Consider the following 16,076-nt stretch of genomic DNA (forward strand, 5'->3'; position numbering starts at 1 on the left):
AAAGAGTTTGCCTTGCATCTGTAACGTTTAGGAAACTCGAAAGTCTGAAATGTGACAACAGGTGTGGGGATCGCCTGTTCAACAGATGTATAAACTATTTTATGAAAATTGAATGCATTGTTGTTAAGGAAATACAATCTCAGGTCATTTAGATTTCAATGGTTGCTTCAGGTTCAGAAACCTTTCAAAATAGAGAAAGCACTCATCAGCTTCTACTGCAGAATCCCTAGCAATCAATCACATTTTCCTCCCTTTTTCAAATTGTTTTTTTGTCTGTGTCTAAGTGTGCTGGCTGGAGTGTCACATCTGGAGTACACCATCTGTATTGTTCTGGCATGTATGACATACTGTTTTAATATATTACACTGATAGATGTACAAAATATTGATATAAATAACTGGAATGTTCACAACCTCTTAAAATATGAGTCTTTGTTTTAGTATTTCTGTAAAAAGGAATGAAGGTTGATTGTATTAATTAAGATGTAATGTTTCTTTATTTCTGGGGAGCTTTGATCGTCATCAGGACAACCAGCTGGGTGAAATTACTGAGCCCAGAAGTACTAGGAAGATTATACAGCATCTACACAGTCAATCACTGATACATCCTGAGTTAATGATGGTAACTCCTACTGTTGCTAATTTAAGTCCATCACATTGCTGTTCCTGCTAACTCCTCACAGCTAGTTCTCTCGGTTGTGTCATCGGTGTTTGCCATTCACCTAAAAATATATGAACAAACAGTATTTTTTTAAAGAAATGTTGAAGTTAATCCCAACATTCTCTCATGAATGCTGTGATTTGTGCCTTTGTGACTTTCGGAGTCTGTTCCTACTGGATTTGACAGATGGGGTAATAGTTTAGTGAGAACAGTGACAACAAGTGTCACCTACATAGGAGACACCCCCTCAACAACTTTCACTTACACAGCACAATAAATATGCTAACAAAGATGCTTCATACAAGCCATCATCAAACAATATTTGACTGAGCCATATAAGAAGATGGTAAGTCAGGTGACCAAAAGCTTGATGAAAGAGGTAGGTCTTAAAAAAGGAGAGAGAAGGGTGGAGACATTTAGGGAGGGCTTTCCAAAACTTAGACATGGGCAGCTCTTGGCACGACACCAATAGGCCAGTGATGAAAGTCAGGGACGTGCCAGAGCCCAAAAATGGAGAGATTTCATGGGATTGTAGGGCTGGAAGAGGGCACAAACAAGAGGAGGAATAAAAGATAAGAAGGGATTGAAAAACAGAAGTGAACAATTTTAAAATCAGTGCATTGCCAACATGTAGGTAATATAGGTCAGTAAGCAGAGGGTGATGGATGAACAAAGGTTAGTGTGAGTTCAGAAGAAACCCCTGTGGCTTTGGCTAAAACTACTTTCAGGCAGATCTCATGGATATCCAAGAGAAATGTCTATCCTGGAGGGTTTGGACTAAAGAGTTTCCAACCTCTTCAAGGAGTCCCTTCTGGTAAAAGGATTGAGGAGTTTTCAAAAGTGTGTGGACATGAGTGAAACCTTTGGCTTTTCCCTATGCATGAGTGCCCAGTATTATCCTCCAATGCTCTCAATCCCTTACCTCCTCTGATAATCATTGCAAAAGGGACTGGTTCTCTTGCCTTCTGTCCATTTAGTAATTGACAGTCTGTTCTCTTTGGGGCACAACTTTATACAACAATTTAAACTTACTCTCTATCAATAACATTTGCAAAGCTAGCAAGCTTATGCATCCACCCACCCCTACAACAGATGCTATATGACTTCAGCATGCCTCAAAGTGTTTTATTTACAATGACAATATAATATTTACCAATTAGGAGCTGATGTGCACATAGCAAAATCCCACAAACAGATGATGTCCAGAAATGAAATGCATGCTATTGGATTCCTATGGGGCAGTGGCAGCAGGGTATCATTCATTTACTGCCTGTCTAGTGTAGTAACATCACTGAATTGAGGAGTACGTGGTAAGCCCCAGATGTGATTGCTGTCCGGTAATCAGCATACTTTTATTCTGGGTAGCAAGCACAAGTAAGAAAAAAGGTGCTTGCATTTTTATATCATCTTTTGTGTCTTCAGATGTCATAGAATGTCATTCAAGAAAATCAATTGATTTTGAAGTATATTTACTACCATTCCTAATAGAAGCACAGATGCTAATTGAGCCCCACTCATGAGTGAACCTGTGTTTTAATGAGTGCCTTCAGTTCACACCATGGATCAATTAAACCCTAAGGGGAACTTTGGCGTCTTTCTGTCTGCACTTGTAGAATTTTATGTGTATATGTATATTTTGTGCAATGAGTTGTTGCGATATGGAAAACATGACCTGAAAAGATGTGGAAACAGGTTCATTGGTAACTTCCCATAGAACCATAGAGGAAACTGACAGGACAGCAATAGGCCATTCATCCCATTGTGTATGTGCTGGATGAAAAAAAAAGCTCTACAGCCCCACGAAATTAGAAGCAGCAATAGACCATTGAAACTGCCCTGGCATTCTTGATCATTAGCTGATCATCTGTCTGAGCATCATGTTGCTGTATTATCTCCATATCCTTGATTGCATTAGTGTCTACTCATCTATCCAACTGAATCCTGCTCTCCAACTCTTGGCCTGTAGTTCTGTTGGTTACAGTACTTCAAGTGTTTTTTTTTCTAAAAATGTGACCTGCACTCCCTTCTGCGCGAAAAAAGAACGATTTGATTTCTGTCTAATCTATCTCTGCTACTTTAAAAGGAATCTACATGAAGGTTTAACATATGGAGAAAGAGCAGCCAGTTGGGACCGAATGGCCTCCTTGTCCCTGCATCAATCTGTGATTTGCAGCTCCCCCCCCCCCTTATGTATCTGAATGTATTTGTTGTGTAGGTATGTCCACTGTGTTGTGAAGTGCCCCTCTCCATGGTGCTGAATTGGTTAAACTTCCTCTTACTGACTCTGGAGCAAGAGAGACAGACAAACGCTGGTGACCAATACATGAAGACCTGAGCAGATGTCAAGGTAGGCTCATCTATCTCCGATTGGTTCTCCTAAACGGGCAAGCTGATAGGTTGCCTCTATTTTTTTTTGCCAGTATCTCTTTGCTTGTGTGTGTATGTGTGTGTGTGTGTGTGTGGAGCTGTCAGCTTTTTCTACACAAATCCCTGAGTCATGCTTTGACTGGAGAGTTAAGGGTCGGTCGATAGTGAACGCAGACTGATCAAACCGATGCTTGCAGTGAAGATGCATTTGTGTGTGTTGGCGTGCAGAGGGCTGGAATGGAGCAGCGGCAGGATTTTGTCTGCAGTGAATTCTTCCCGAGCCAAAAGCTCCTGAGTTTTTGATTCCCCAGGCTAACCCTCCCCACCCCCCTCCCCCCCAGCACCTTGGAGCAGCTGTCACAGTCTGGGGAAGGGGTATGAGACCTACCATCTGACCATGTGCCAATGCCAAGTGACCCCGGATTGCCCTGGTACTGGGGTAACGATCCGGTGCTGTCTATGGACATTGTCTGGCCACTGACCCATTGAGAAACAGATGCTCCTGCCCTCGGAGCCCGTACCTTTTCTCTTCCACATTCAAGATCACTGAATATTTTTGTTTCTCTTTCCCTCTGCTGGTTCTCCTTCTACCCACCCCCCACCCACATCCCCCCCCCCCCTCTCCCCCCACCCCGGCTTTTTTTTTTGGAGGGGCTGGGGAGCTTGAAAAGTTGCAGCTTGTGCCCCTGATGGCGACTGGATCCGTCCTGTAGCACAGCAGATGTGACCTCTCATATCGTCGGATTAAGGGAGAGGGAGAGAGAGAGAAAGACATTCGGGCGTCTGAGATGACAACAGAGGCACCAGCCTAGGGTGGCCATGGATGATTCTGATATTGTTAGACGGAGGAGAGTTCAGGTGAGTGCAGCAGCTCAGTTAAAAATTAAAAAAAAGGGGCTTAAACTTCTAAATGTCAAAATTTTAAAAATGTTTTGTTTTTCGAATTAAATTAACGATGGGGGCTACGTTTTCACCCCCACCCCAACCCCCACGCTCTGTCGCGATAAACATTTTACTTCCCATTGAAAGGTTGGCTCACAATTGGACGTTACATGGGAGACTGCTCGGCCCGTCACTCATGCACTAGCCCTCTGAAGCCACCTTCCCGCCCCCTTCCCCGCTCTTTCCCCAGAACCCTGCAAATCCCCCACCCTGCTTGTTATTTAAAAAGAGGCGAGTCCTTTTACAAAGTGATGCTTAGCAGGTAAGGCAGCATCTGCGGAGAGAGAGAGAGAAAAAAACGGTATTAACATTTCAGGTTATAGTGACCTTTCAGCAGAACTTTTAAAAGTTCCGATTGAACTTGCTGACACCAGTCTTTCCAGGCAGTGCCATCCAGAATCATTGCAACCTGCTGCATTTAATTTAAAATGAACTCCCCAGATGGAATTTGACTGGGAGGCTGGGGGAATTGAATTCTAAAAGTACAATGCATTTACTTTTCTCCTCCTCAATCCCCCACTGCACCTGGGCTGGTTTGATTAGATTAGATTCCCTAAAGTGTGGAAACAGGCCTTTCGGCCTAACCAGTCCACACCGACCCTCCGAAGAGTAACCCACCCAAACTCATTTCCCTGCTACTAAGACTATGGGCAATTTAGCATGGCCAATTCATTTGACCCTCACATGTTTGGACTGTGGGAGGAAACCCACACAGACCCTGGGAGAATGTGCAAACTCCACACAGACAGTCATCCAAAGCTGGAATTGAACCTGGGACCGTGAGGCAACAGTGCTAGCCACTGAGCCACCATGCCACCCCAAAACATGTGCTCCAGGGGAGGTAGTGAGTTTGAGACCAAAGGTTTTATGTCCTAGGCTTGGATTTGAATTGTATTTTAGTTTTTGTTTGTTAATGAAATTGAGGGCAGGACTGACTGGGAATCGGAAGAACAGTAATACTCTCTGGGCTTAGTGCTTTCTCTCCAGTGCAAGAGGATGGCAAAGTGCCTTGGCAGCGCAGTACCATGACAACACCAGCCCTTTCAAACGTTCTTCTCCGCAGTCACAGCTAGTGATTCCTGAAATCCTGTCTTTGGAAATCACACAAATCATAGGCTGTGGGTACTGAAAAACCTCACTGGCAGAGTGTTGGCACTAATTTGCTCCCAGACCTCCTCTTGGGCATTGGCTTGCACTCGGCTGCATGGCCCTGAGCTCTGGCTGCTCTCTGTTTCAGCCAGAGCTTCTTTATGTGATAGGGTTACAGTAAGGGTCTAGCTGGTGAGTTCATCCGTCTAGTGGGGCATCTCAATTCAGCTTTCTTCTAGTGTGACCTGACATCCACAGATGTATGCTTTTGAGAGGATATCACTGGATAGAGACAGGGTGGGGTTTGGAGGGTATTGGGTAGTGGTCAGTTAGGATCTTAGCACAATTCCCTCCACCCAGCCTCTCTTATCCAAGGTTGCTGAGATCAATTTTATAGCACTACAAATAACGTCCAACTGAGATTACTCAACAGCACAGGCTGTCTCACAGTGACAGTATTAAGAGGGCTATAAACAGTGGAGTTTTTGAATCAAACATGCACAGTATGTGGTCAGTGTAGTTCACGGACTGGGTGAATTAAATGGAATGTGTCTTGAGTTTCTTTTATAATCTAGTATTAGAACCTTAAAAATAATCTTGGAAAGAAAGTCTTACATTTTTGTGGTGCCTTTCACAACCTCTGGACTTCTGACAGCATATTACAGGGAATAAAAGTGTAGTCACTGTTGTATGGCAGTCAATATGTGCACTGCAAACTCCCCCAAAGCGCAATGTGATAATGACCAGATAATCTGATTTTCAGTGATATTAGTCGAGGGATAAATATTGCCCAAGATATTCAAGTATGGTTTCCTCTCCTTTTCTTCAATATGAAATAACTTGCAGTTTTGTGGCTGTTTTCATGACATTTTTACATGCATTAACAGCTAATAACTTACTTCTGAGATGTAGTCACTCTTGTAGAAAATGCAATAGCTAATTTGCACACAGCAAGCCCCCATTAAAGGCAATGAGATATGTCCAGGTAATCGCTTTTTTTGTGAGTTGTTGATTGAGGGATAAATAGTTGGTGGGACAGCAGGGAAAACTTCCCTGTTGCTCTTTGAAATAGTGCAGTGGAATTTTTTTACATCCACCTGAATGGCAGGGCACCATTCTAACATGTTATTCAAATAGACAGCAGTCTCTTGGTAATGCACTGGAGTGTCAGGTTGGATTTTTTAAAAAATCACGGTCTGAGGGTAAGATTGAATCCAGACCTTGAGTTTCAGAGATGAATGTGTTACCAACTGGGCAACAGCTAACACAAATAGTGCAAGTCAACACAACTAATCTAGGCAAAAGTGAGGACTGCAGATGCTGGAAACCAGAGTCTAGATTAGAGTGGTGCTGGAAAAGCACACCAGGTCAGGCAGCATGTGAGGAGCAGGAAAATCAATGTTTTGGGCAAAAACCCTTCATTGGGAATAAATCCATTCCTGATGAAGGGCTTTTGCCTGAAACGTCAATTTTCCTGCTCCTCGGATGCTGCCTGACCTGCTGTGCTTTTCCAGCACCACACTAATCAACACAAAAATAATCTGTTCAATCCAACTGAAAGAGAGGGTGTTTATGTTCCAGTTTATTGTCTCGTCTAAAATATGGTCCATCTGGCAATGTTGCAATTATTAAGTACTGCATTGAATTGAAAACAGAAACTTCTATTGAGATTTAGCATGTTTGGCAGCAACATTGGAGAAAAAGCAGAGTTAATGTTCGGGTCCAGTAACTATTCTTCAGGGCTGTATTGAAATGCCTGTCTAGAATTTGCGCTGAGGTCTGTGGAATTCTTTGTGAATTTTAAGTTCGTATACGTTTCAAAGGTGTATATACATGTACATGCATATGGACAGGTGTATGCATATGTGTGTACCCATGTATGTATCATATGTATAGATAAGTATGCATTTGTAGTTATGCCTTTTTTTAAACCTCAGACATGCGCGATCTATATTTCTCTCTCCCTAAGTAAACCTGGGACTTCTGGTTTAGAGGCAGCGACCATGTTAGGTGCCTGTGCTTCCAATGTTTATCCAGCTTCTTCTTACACGCAGCCAAATACTGTTTGGGGTAGTGAGCTTCCCATTCTCAACATACCTGGATTGACTTCCTAAATTTCTGCTTGGATTTATTTTCTTATATTTAAGGCCTGTGATCTTTTTAATTCCCCATTCCTCCCAAGCAGAAACACCTCCTCTACATCTACTTTATCAAGTCCTGACGATGATTTTAAAGATCCCTATTATTAGGCCAGCACAAGCCCACACTGGCCCTCCTTAGAGTATCCCAACCAAATCTATTCCTCTACATTTACCCCAGACAAATGCATCTAATCAACACATCCCTGAACACTATGGGCAATTTCGCACGGCCAATTCATCTAACCTGCACATCTTTGGACAGTGGGAGGAGCACTCAGGGGAAACCACGCAGACACAGGGAGAATGTGCAAACTCCACACCAACAGTCGCCTGAGGCTAGAATCAAACCTGGGTCCCTGGCGCTGTAAGGCAGCAGTGCTATTCACTGAGCCACCATTTCTTCTGAAGCCAAAGGGTGTTTTGTCTTGCATTTGAAGTTGGGAGTTCAATCTGTGATGGCACCACTTCACAGCTGCTGTTGTAGTAATCTTGGAATGAGCAACAAATGTCTTGCCAGCTCATACTCCATGAATGATTTTTTTTAAAAGGAAAACCCCGAGGCCCCAGTGCAAGGCAGCAGCATTTTCAGTGAGGGGGGAATGACCAAGTCCCTGTCTCCAGTGGCAGTGACAGAGGGAACTCCAATTTTGATTCCCACTGAAGGCCTGACTGCAGTGGCACAGTGGGAAACGTTTCTGATGCAGTCACTTGTGTCCATGTAAAGTTATGAACTTGAGAGTGAAGGAACTGGGGCAGATAGCAGCAGTATCTACCCGAAAGTGTACAGGAAGGCATTGGCACGGAGTGAGCCCTGGTTAGGAGAAAAACATACTCAGCCCCTCTAATGATCTTTAAAAACAACCCTGTTCATTCAGTGTCTCGGCATGAGGTTGTAAAAAGTCTTGCCACCATTCTGGGATTGTCCAAAAGCTTCCAAGTATTAAAAATAAATCTCCTCCTGCGAGCAATCCCAGAGAAAATTCTGAACAGCATTAAAAAACATATATAATTCCTTTCGCTTGTTTGTGATAAGAATGTCAGAGCAGGCAAAGAAAGGACAGAGTGACTTGTCAGTCATGATGTTTTCAATTGAGTAAAGAGCAGTCTGCTCACTTTCTCAAAAACTCAGTGGAAGGTGGGACTTCATGGGGTTGGACACATCAGGAAACCAATGATAAGAAGACTGGGGAGTGAGTGAGTTTGGAGGGAGAAGGTCATGTGATAAAATCTCTAGGCATGTATCCAGAACAGTTGGCAATCTTTGTTATACTATGCTGACCACTAATTAGATTAGATTCCCTACAGCGTGGAAACAGGCCCTTCAGTCCGAACAGTCCACGCCAACCCTCCAAAGAGTAACCCACCCAGACCCATTTCCCTCTGACTAATGCACCTGAACATTATGGGCAATTTAGTACAGCCAATTCACACTGTGGGAGGAAACCAGAGCAAACCCACGCAGACATGGGGAGGATGTACAAACTCCACACAGACAGTCGCCCGAGGCTGGGGATGAACCTGGGACCCTGGTGCTGTGAGGCAGCAGTGCTAACCACCGAGCCACCAGGCCGCCCCATGTTATGATAGCATCAGTATCATTATACTTGTTGAGCTTTGTACTTTTTAAAATCCATCCATTTGATGTGGCTAGTAAATAGTATCCATCCCACAATGTGCCCCAGAGAGCAGTTAAATGTGAACCACGTTGCTGCATGTCTGGAGGCGCATGTAGGCCAGACTAGGTAGGGCTAAAGGACATTGGTGAATCAGATATGCCTTTGCAACAATCGACAGTGTTTTTTTTAAAATTATTGATTGTTATTGACTTCAAATTTCACTATCTGACATGGTCAGATTTGAACTCTTGATTCCAGATCATTCATTGTGGGCTCTAGATTACTAGCCTCATGTCAGAGCCTCTCACCCAAGGTAGTGGTTCCTGTTTTCTCTCTGAGTAGGAAGAATGTTTACGCCCCTTTCTTCCAGGTGTTTTGCAGGGTCTGGTCCCATTAGCTCTATCAACCCTCTGATAGCTAATAGTCATATTCACTCCTGTGATATAAATGTTTTGAGTGTCCACAGGCATTATTATCTCAGTGTGACCAAAGCTGATCCTGCCCTTATGGATTTGCCACTGGGACAATGTTATCTTTTGTTGGCCACTGCCAGTGGTCACTATGTGGTAAATCCTGATCACTAAGTGGTTCAACATGAACATGTCACCCCACTATATAGGGCCCCGGCTTGTCAATCTGTGGACTACCTTCAGTTTGGCTCTCCATCATTGAGTTGAGTGAAAACTGAGAGGGCACCTAATGAACAATTCATATTCCCCTCCAGAAAGTTCTTGTCAGTCTGCACTGTCACCTCCTGAAATGATGGCTATCATTTGAAACCAGGTGAAAACTGTAATTTAAAACTTGGTTCCAAACATACAAGTTAGTTTTAAACAATGAGTACTCCAGATTGAAAATTACTCTTTATTTAATTATCAGGAAACTACAATTGCTAAAACGTTTTAGTATTTGTTATTATAAAGAAAGAATGTCCGTAAAGTTTAGGTTGTTACAAATACACAAATATTTAATGGACCAGGAAGACAGACTGGATTCATACAATGATCCATGTGTGATTATCTGCATACACATGAAGAGCCACAAGAATGTTCATTCACTGGGCCAGCATGTATAATGTGTCCCTAACTGCCCTTGAGTAAATGGTGGCAAGCTGCCTTCTTGAACCATTGCTGGCCATGTACTGTAGGTAGACCCACAATGACCGTAAGGAGGGAGTTCCAGGATTTTGACCCAATGAAAATGAAGTAAGAGCAATATATTTACAAGTCAGGATGGTGTGTGGCTTGGAGGGGAATCTGCAGGTGATTGTGTTCCTGTGCATCTGCTGCCCTTGTCCTTCTAGATGGCAGTGTTAGTTGGTTCAGGAGGTGCTGTTTAGGAGCCTTGGTGAGTACGTCTGCAGTGCATCTTGTAGATGATACGCATCGATGTTACCGAATGTCAGTGATCAAAGTGTTTGAAGATGTGATGCCTTATCCTGGATGGTGTCAACTTTCTTGAGTGGTGTTGGAGTTGCACTCATCCAGACAAGTAAGGAGTATTCTGTCACAGTCCTGATTCGTGTATTATGGATAGTGGTCAGGCTTTGGGTAGTTAGGAGGTAAGCTACTTACTACAGAATTCTTCATCTCTGATCTCCTCTTGAAACCACAGTATTTATGTGGCTGGTCCACTTTGTTTCTGGTCAATGGTAAGCTCCATGATGTTGATAGTAGGCTTTCAGAGATGGTAATTCCATTGATGTATATTGCCACCCACTTTCTGACGTTGGAGCTGATGGACTTGGTTGGTATTTAATAAAACAGGCTGTGCTTTGTATCTAGTGACATTGTGCTTGAGAGTACATTCGTTGGTGTTACTCTATGACAGAGTAGGAAGCTATTCCATCTCCTTGCCATGATAAGCTCAAAACCTCATCTCAACCGCACCCCTAACCAACCAAAAACATAAATGGAATCTTTGTCAATTTAAGGAATTAATGATCCAGAAGCACCATGAGACTGAGCAAAGTTCTTGTAACTTAATGGCCTTTAATTGTATGACCTTAAACCTGCTGCAAAATAAGCCATTGTGGACTGATGCAGTGTATTCTGGTAAGGAATATTAGAAACCTGGATTAAGAACTGCACCAATTCCACCTTAAAACCAAGAACATGCAATGTTTTTATTTAAAGATCTTTGCACCCTACAGTTTCAACGTGATACTGTGGAGATACTAGATTTCCTGATGACCATTAATTAAAAGGGAAAAAAAAGACGTCCTTACATGTATACTAAACACCTCACAGGAAAAGAATGTGCAGTGCAATCAATGTGCTAATCTAGGGAATGTAATAACTGATAGGCACATAACATTCCTGCTCACTGGATTTTGCTATCAAGTCCAAATAATGCGGTTATGTGATCTCCATTGAGGGATAAATATTGACCAGGCTATTGGGGATAATTCCTCTGATGCTGTTTAAAATACTGCTATAAGATTCTTTTCAGCCATCCGATTAGGCAGTTATTGCCTTGGTTTAGAATCTCATCTGAAAGTCAGCATCTCTGACACTGCAGCACTTCCTCAGTATGGTTTCGATTTCTGTACTCAGACCCAGGTGATAACTCACTTAAAGGGCCAGCAATCCAATACAATTAGGGAAGTCAGACAACATGGTAAAGGAACAAGGGGACCTGCAGAGTGCAGCTGGGCTGAGAAGAGTCAACTAGTTCAGATTCTGGCACCTCCAAGGGCATTATTAACCTAACGTGGAACGGTTAGTCTGTAGCTCTGTGCATTAAAACCATCTGCATGATCATACTGTGACTGAGAGGGTGATACTGCGTTTGTGTTCAGTACAGTGTATGCCTCAGACAACTCAGAGTAAACTCAAATACTTATTAGGCTGTGGTGTACCTGTCCATGCACATCTACATCAATGTGGGTTCAAGGTGCAGTGTAGCATGCCATGATGTGAAGAGCTGTATTTTTTTTTAAAGGAAGCAGGGACTGATGGAAACTGGAAATAAGTAAAAAATTGAAACACAAACTTGACCGTCAAAGGCATAAAGGTCAGCTGTCATTTCAATCCAGACTCTGTAGTCTGGGTTTTGAATGGCCAGCTGTGACTCTGTGGGCAGTAGTCTCGTTTCTGAATGTTGTAGGTTCATGTCCCACTCTGGGTGACTTGGGCACAAATTTAATCTGACATTCCCACTGCCGTACTCAGGAAGGGCCAAAAGCCTGGCCCTGCTCCTATTTTTCATGTTACTATCTGAGGTGCTGTCTTCAAATGATAAGTTAAATGGGCTGCCCAGTTCTTGGCTGCCCAGAGTGACTTTCCTTCTGGATTGGCTTTTCTACATTCTCTGAATGTAATTCCGTGTTTCATTCAAATTAGGAGTAGGATGTTGACTGCTAGATGGTGTTGCAAAATATCATCAGAGATGACTGGGTCCTGTGGAAAAGGCCTCGTAGGTTTATTTTTGGATGGACCTTGGCCTGAAGTGTTTTGAGAGTCATTAACCACCTTGGTGAATGTTTTCCTTGGATGGAACCCCCTTCCCACCACATTGCTGGAGAGTGACCAGTGAGAGGTCTGCCGAATGAGAAAGGTTCCTTGCTGTTTCAATCTACCTTCGGGAGACAAAGAACAGAAATAGTGGTGACATGTTCATTTGCTAATAAATAATTGTTACACCGTGATGCAGTACTGCTGTAATGATGTAGGTTAATTGGAATGTGGGACAGCAGTAATGTGAGTCATAGAACCCTATAGCGAGTCATTGAACAGTTCAATGTAGGCAGAACCCATTGCCACCTTCTGGAGTTAGTGCTTTCGTTGTCTCTTGAGATTTGGAAGCTGTACTATTTTAATCAGTCTTTCCCTCATTAAATACTCAGAAGAAACTTTCTGTTCAGCGGCAGTTTTAAGAAAGGGATCAGTTTCTATTCCGGGTGGCTAATGTCAGTAACAAACATGACCCAGAGCAGCTCAACCCTCCTATTCAGTCACATCTTCTCTCATTACTGTAGGACCTGGATCTGTCAGGATGATGAAAACCTGAGCTACAACAGAATTATTATTTTCCAGCCTTTCAGGGTCAGATGTTAGGCTCGATAGATGGTAAATTCTTGTGTTCATAGCTGAGGGCTTCACTATCAGCAATTAAACAGTCTCATTGTCGGTTTCCATAGAGAATACCAAGACTTCTCAGGTCAGGCATAGCTTGCACTTGTATAGTCCTATCTCAATTTCTTGTTGTTACTTTTGTAAAATGGCAGCAAATTTGCCCACAGTAAACTCCACAGCAACATCCTGAAAGAATGACCAGGCATCATTTTTGCGTGATGTTTGGTGAGGGAAAAATATGAGCGAGTAGTAGGGGCAGGTAAGATATAACGTTTCATCGAAAACGCAGCCTTAAGTGGGACTTCAACCTACCAGCTCCTGATTCAGAGGTTAGATTTCAACTTAGTGAGCACAGTTTACAACAGAGGCAGAGTGAAACTTCCTTAATGAGCCTTCACCATAACCAAAGTCAAATAGCTTCACAGTCCCTTGTGGGGTCTTTGCATTCCTCTTATCAATCTCCTCTGAATGATATTGTCTAAATGTGAATTAGTGCTCTGATCCAACCTCAGACTTTTGTGAGCTGTAAGAGTGCTTGTGTTCAAGATTCAACATCACAGATGAATCCATAATTTATTTGCTGGAAACTCTCAGTGAAGTTCTGAGGGAGTGCTGCATTGTCAGAGTGCCAGTTTTGGAGTTAATGTCAAATGGAAGCCTCATTTATTTGCGTGGTTAAACAGAAAACATATTTAGAGCCATAGAGATATACAGCATGGAAACAGACCATTCGGTCCAACTCCTCCATACCGACCAGATATCCCAACCTAACCTAGTCCCATTTGCCAGCACTTGGCCCATATCCCTCCAAACCCTTCCTATTCATATACCCATCCCCCACCCCAGCGGAAAGCCTTGTCCATTTACCCTATCCATGCCCTTCATGATTTAATAAACCTCTATAACGTCACCCCTCAACCTCCAATGCTCCAGGGAAAACATCCCCAGCCTATTCAGACTCTCCCTGTAGCTCAAACCCTCCAACCCTGGCAACATCCTTGTAAGTTTTTTCTGAACCCATTCAAGTTGCACAACATCCTTCTGATAGGAAGGAGACCAGAATTGCACGCAATATTCCCAAAGTGGCTTAACCAACGTCCTGTACAGCCACAACATGACCTCCCAACTCCTGTACTCAATGCTCTGACCATTAAAGAAAAGCATACCAAACGCCTTCTTCACTATCTTATCTACCCAAAACTCTACTTTCAAGGAGCTGTGAACCTGCACTCCAAGGTGTCTTTTGTTCAGCAACACACCCTCGGATCTTGCCATTAGGTGTATTAGTCCTGCTAAGATTTGCATTCCTGAAATGAAATGCCTTGCATTTATCTAAATTAAATTCCATCTGTCACTCCTCAGCCCATTGGCCCATCTGATCAAGATCCCATTGTAATCTGAGATAACCTTCTTCGCTGTCCACTACACCTCCAATTTGGTGTCATCTGCAAACTTACTAACTATTTTCACCTGAAGAAGGGCTGATGCCCGAAACATCGATTCTCCTGTTCCTTGGATGCTGCCTGACCTGCTGCGCTTTTCCAGCAACACATTTTCAGCTCTGATCTCCAGCATCTGCAGTCCTTACTTTCTCCTCCTAACTATTTTCACATCCAAATAATTTATATAAAAGTGTAAGAGGCGAAAGTAAAAGTTCCATGTTATCACTTTAAAATAGTTTAGATTGGAATTCAACACCCATGAATAAGTGAATCATAGAATTCCTACAGTGAGGAAACAGGCTATTTGGCCCAACAAGTCCACACGAGCTCTCCAAAGAGTCTCCCTCCCAGACCCATTCCCCTAACTAATGCACCAAACCTACACATGCCTGAACACTATTGGCAATTTAGCTTGGCCAATTCACCTAACCTGCACATCTTTGGACTGTGGGAGGAAAGCAGTGAAAGTCCACTCAGAAACAGGGAGAATGTGCAAACCCCACACAGGCAATTACTCTGGGCTGGAATTGAACTCTGGTCTCTGGCACTGTGAGGCAGCAGTACTAACCACTGAGCCACCATGCCACCCCAAGTGTTCACGTATAACGACACGATGGTCAAACACCAAGACTAAGCTTCTAAGTGAATGCTGCCTTCAAAAGCATGAATTACAAATTAATGTTGGGAATTCCATTTTAAAAAAATGACAAATTGTTCAAGAATTTGGGAATGAGCTGCTTTGTTGAAGACCAGTAAGGGGGAGATTTTCCTAATGTCCTGATCATTACTTAATCTTAACCATGAGATCATCTTGTCACTCTCATTAGATTATCACTACGTTATCTGGTCACTACTATTTGGTTGTAGAAGGTTGCTGTACACAAATTGGCTGCTGTACTGTCCACATAACCTTTCCCAAAGTTCTTCACTGGCTGTAAATTGCTTTGTGGTGCCCAGATGTCACTCATTAGGGAGTAGGCAGAAATTGTCCAACTCTTTCCAGCAAACAGAAATTTTGCCTTGAACACTTGTGTCTGTGATTAATGATTATTATTTTAGCATTGGGCTTGTTAAAGCATAGACAAAGAAATATCAGCAGAGTATGCAACACTCTTACTGTGTTGTGTCAGGCAGTTTAATCCCATTGAAATTTACAGAAGAAAGTAATAAAATGTCAGATCCTGAAAAAGTTCATACACAGTCGCATCCATACACTTGTACACCTACACGTACACCCACATATACATACACCACACTCACACACATGCTTATTCATGTACAATCACATCCACACACGCACTTGCACGGACATGCACTCGATCACTGCACCCATGCTCATGCCTGCATCCACATCACACTCACAACCACACTCTCACACTTGCGTACTTTCACACTCTAATTCACGCTGACACTCACACCCTCACCCATAGTCTCACCCACACCCACTGACACATATTCACACTTACGCTCAAGCCCACACTCACTCTCAAACTCATATTCTCACACCCCCACTCACACTTACAACCATACTCACACCCACAATCACGCCCATGCTCACAGCCACACGGACACCTCTGATGAAGGGCTTTTGTCCGAAACGTCGCTTTTCCTGCTTCTCGGATGCTGCCTGACCTGCTGTGCTTTTCCAGCACCGGTCTAATCTCGACTCTGATCTCCAGCATCTGCAGTCCTCACTTTTACCCACACCCACTGATACACTCACACTCTCACTCACACCTGCAC

The 16,076-nt window shown here is 43.1% G+C and overlaps 1 protein-coding gene across 1 annotated transcript in view; it reads left to right on the forward strand.

Annotated features, from left to right (window-relative positions):
• Nucleotides 1-3,673: 3,673 nt before the first annotated feature.
• Nucleotides 3,674-16,076, forward strand: part of LOC140468119 (microtubule-associated serine/threonine-protein kinase 1-like) — a 156,982-nt gene continuing 144,579 nt past the window's right edge. The window contains exon 1 of the mRNA XM_072564305.1: nt 3,674-3,885. Coding sequence (XP_072420406.1) covers nt 3,847-3,885 — 39 coding nt within the window. The 5' untranslated portion in view covers nt 3,674-3,846. The remainder of the gene's footprint in view (nt 3,886-16,076) is intronic.

Source organism: Chiloscyllium punctatum, chromosome 46, assembly GCF_047496795.1.
Source record: "Chiloscyllium punctatum isolate Juve2018m chromosome 46, sChiPun1.3, whole genome shotgun sequence".
NCBI lineage: Eukaryota > Metazoa > Chordata > Chondrichthyes > Orectolobiformes > Hemiscylliidae > Chiloscyllium > Chiloscyllium punctatum.